Genomic DNA, 1,266 nt, shown 5'->3' with positions numbered 1-1,266 from the left:
GTGCACACTTTCCTTCCACCATCTGGGTCGCGATCAAGAGCTAAAGTGATTAGCTTTCAGCCTATACCCCCTTTCATTTTTCCTTTACTGTCCCTTTAATCGATCTTTACCCTTTAACGAGGTATGATCTCAACCCGAATACTCAACGGGATACAATTACACTGTAATTAAAGCAGAGTTCTGATTCTAACTAATTTGCATTTAAGGATTATGGTTTACAGTTAAAATAAATAGTCGTAATTACAATTCCTACGTCTTTATCTATATCACATTATTAAGGCAAATCACGTTACGTTCTACAGAACAGTTAGAATTAGTCGTAATTTAAGATATATCACATGGTTAAGCTATCCATGCTACGTATTCATTTAGAATGCATTTCCAAATGAAGAAATGGGTTTTTACTTACAAACATCGATCATTTATAATGTACAGTTTACTGCAAATGTACAGAATATCGTATTTCCCGATATTTATTACAATCCTCTATTTCTAGTGGGGCCTAAACAGTTTTTTTTTAATTTGGAAAACAAGTAAATCAAGCTGCTCAAAGATGGTTCTGATGGTCAGAAGGATTGATGCTCCATAATCAACGCATGTTACATCAGAGAACCCGAATTTTCAATACCATTATTATTCTGCCCCCCCCCCCTCCCCCCTAGAAAGAAAAAATGTAATGCCGCCCCCCACCCCACCCGAAAAATTCCTGAAAACGCCCTGTCAAATTGGGGAATTTTACAGCAAAGGCTATAATTATTTTTTTGTTTAATGAAATGGACTAACGTTAAAAGCGTTAAAAATCCCTTTAAATGGTAGCAGACCTAGATATTTGATTTTTTTGCTAAATATCTATTTTGTTGTTTATGATTAAACCTGCAGGCTGGATACAGGAGATATAGAGCTAACAGGTAAAACACTTATTCATTATCTAAAGTGAATTTAAAGGGAATGTAAGCGTAATTTCAAGTGACCCTCTATGCAAAGATGGCAATGCCCGATTTACAACGGTACCATTGAAACCTTAATCTAATTAAAAATGTGGATAATGCTGTCGTGAACCTGATTTGAAAAGTGTTCAACTTTCTCCATTGTTTCTTAAAAGCAAGACATGCTCAAGTCACTTTTGCAGAGATTCCGCACATGAAAATAAACTGTACAAAGACATTGTTATCTAATTCATACTTGATCATACAAAGCTTTTATGGGTAACGTTGTAAATCAGGCATTGGTACCCATAAAAGGTACCCCAGTCCAGACACAACCAGT

At 35.6% G+C, this 1,266-nt stretch overlaps 1 protein-coding gene across 2 annotated transcripts in view; it reads left to right on the top strand.

The window, feature by feature from the left end:
• Window positions 1-972, top strand: part of LOC111709282 (dyslexia-associated protein KIAA0319) — a 22,091-nt gene extending 21,119 nt beyond the window's left edge. For both annotated transcript variants that reach the window (XM_023482905.1, XM_023482904.1), the window contains exon 28: window positions 880-972. In XM_023482905.1, coding sequence (XP_023338673.1) covers window positions 880-937 — 58 coding nt within the window. In that variant the 3' untranslated portion in view covers window positions 938-972. The remainder of the gene's footprint in view (window positions 1-879) is intronic.
• Window positions 973-1,266: the final 294 nt, after the last annotated feature.

Source organism: Eurytemora carolleeae, unplaced genomic scaffold (assembly GCF_000591075.1).
Source record: "Eurytemora carolleeae unplaced genomic scaffold, Eaff_2.0 scaffold895, whole genome shotgun sequence".
NCBI lineage: Eukaryota > Metazoa > Arthropoda > Copepoda > Calanoida > Temoridae > Eurytemora > Eurytemora carolleeae.
This window is presented reverse-complemented; position numbering and strand designations above follow the sequence as displayed.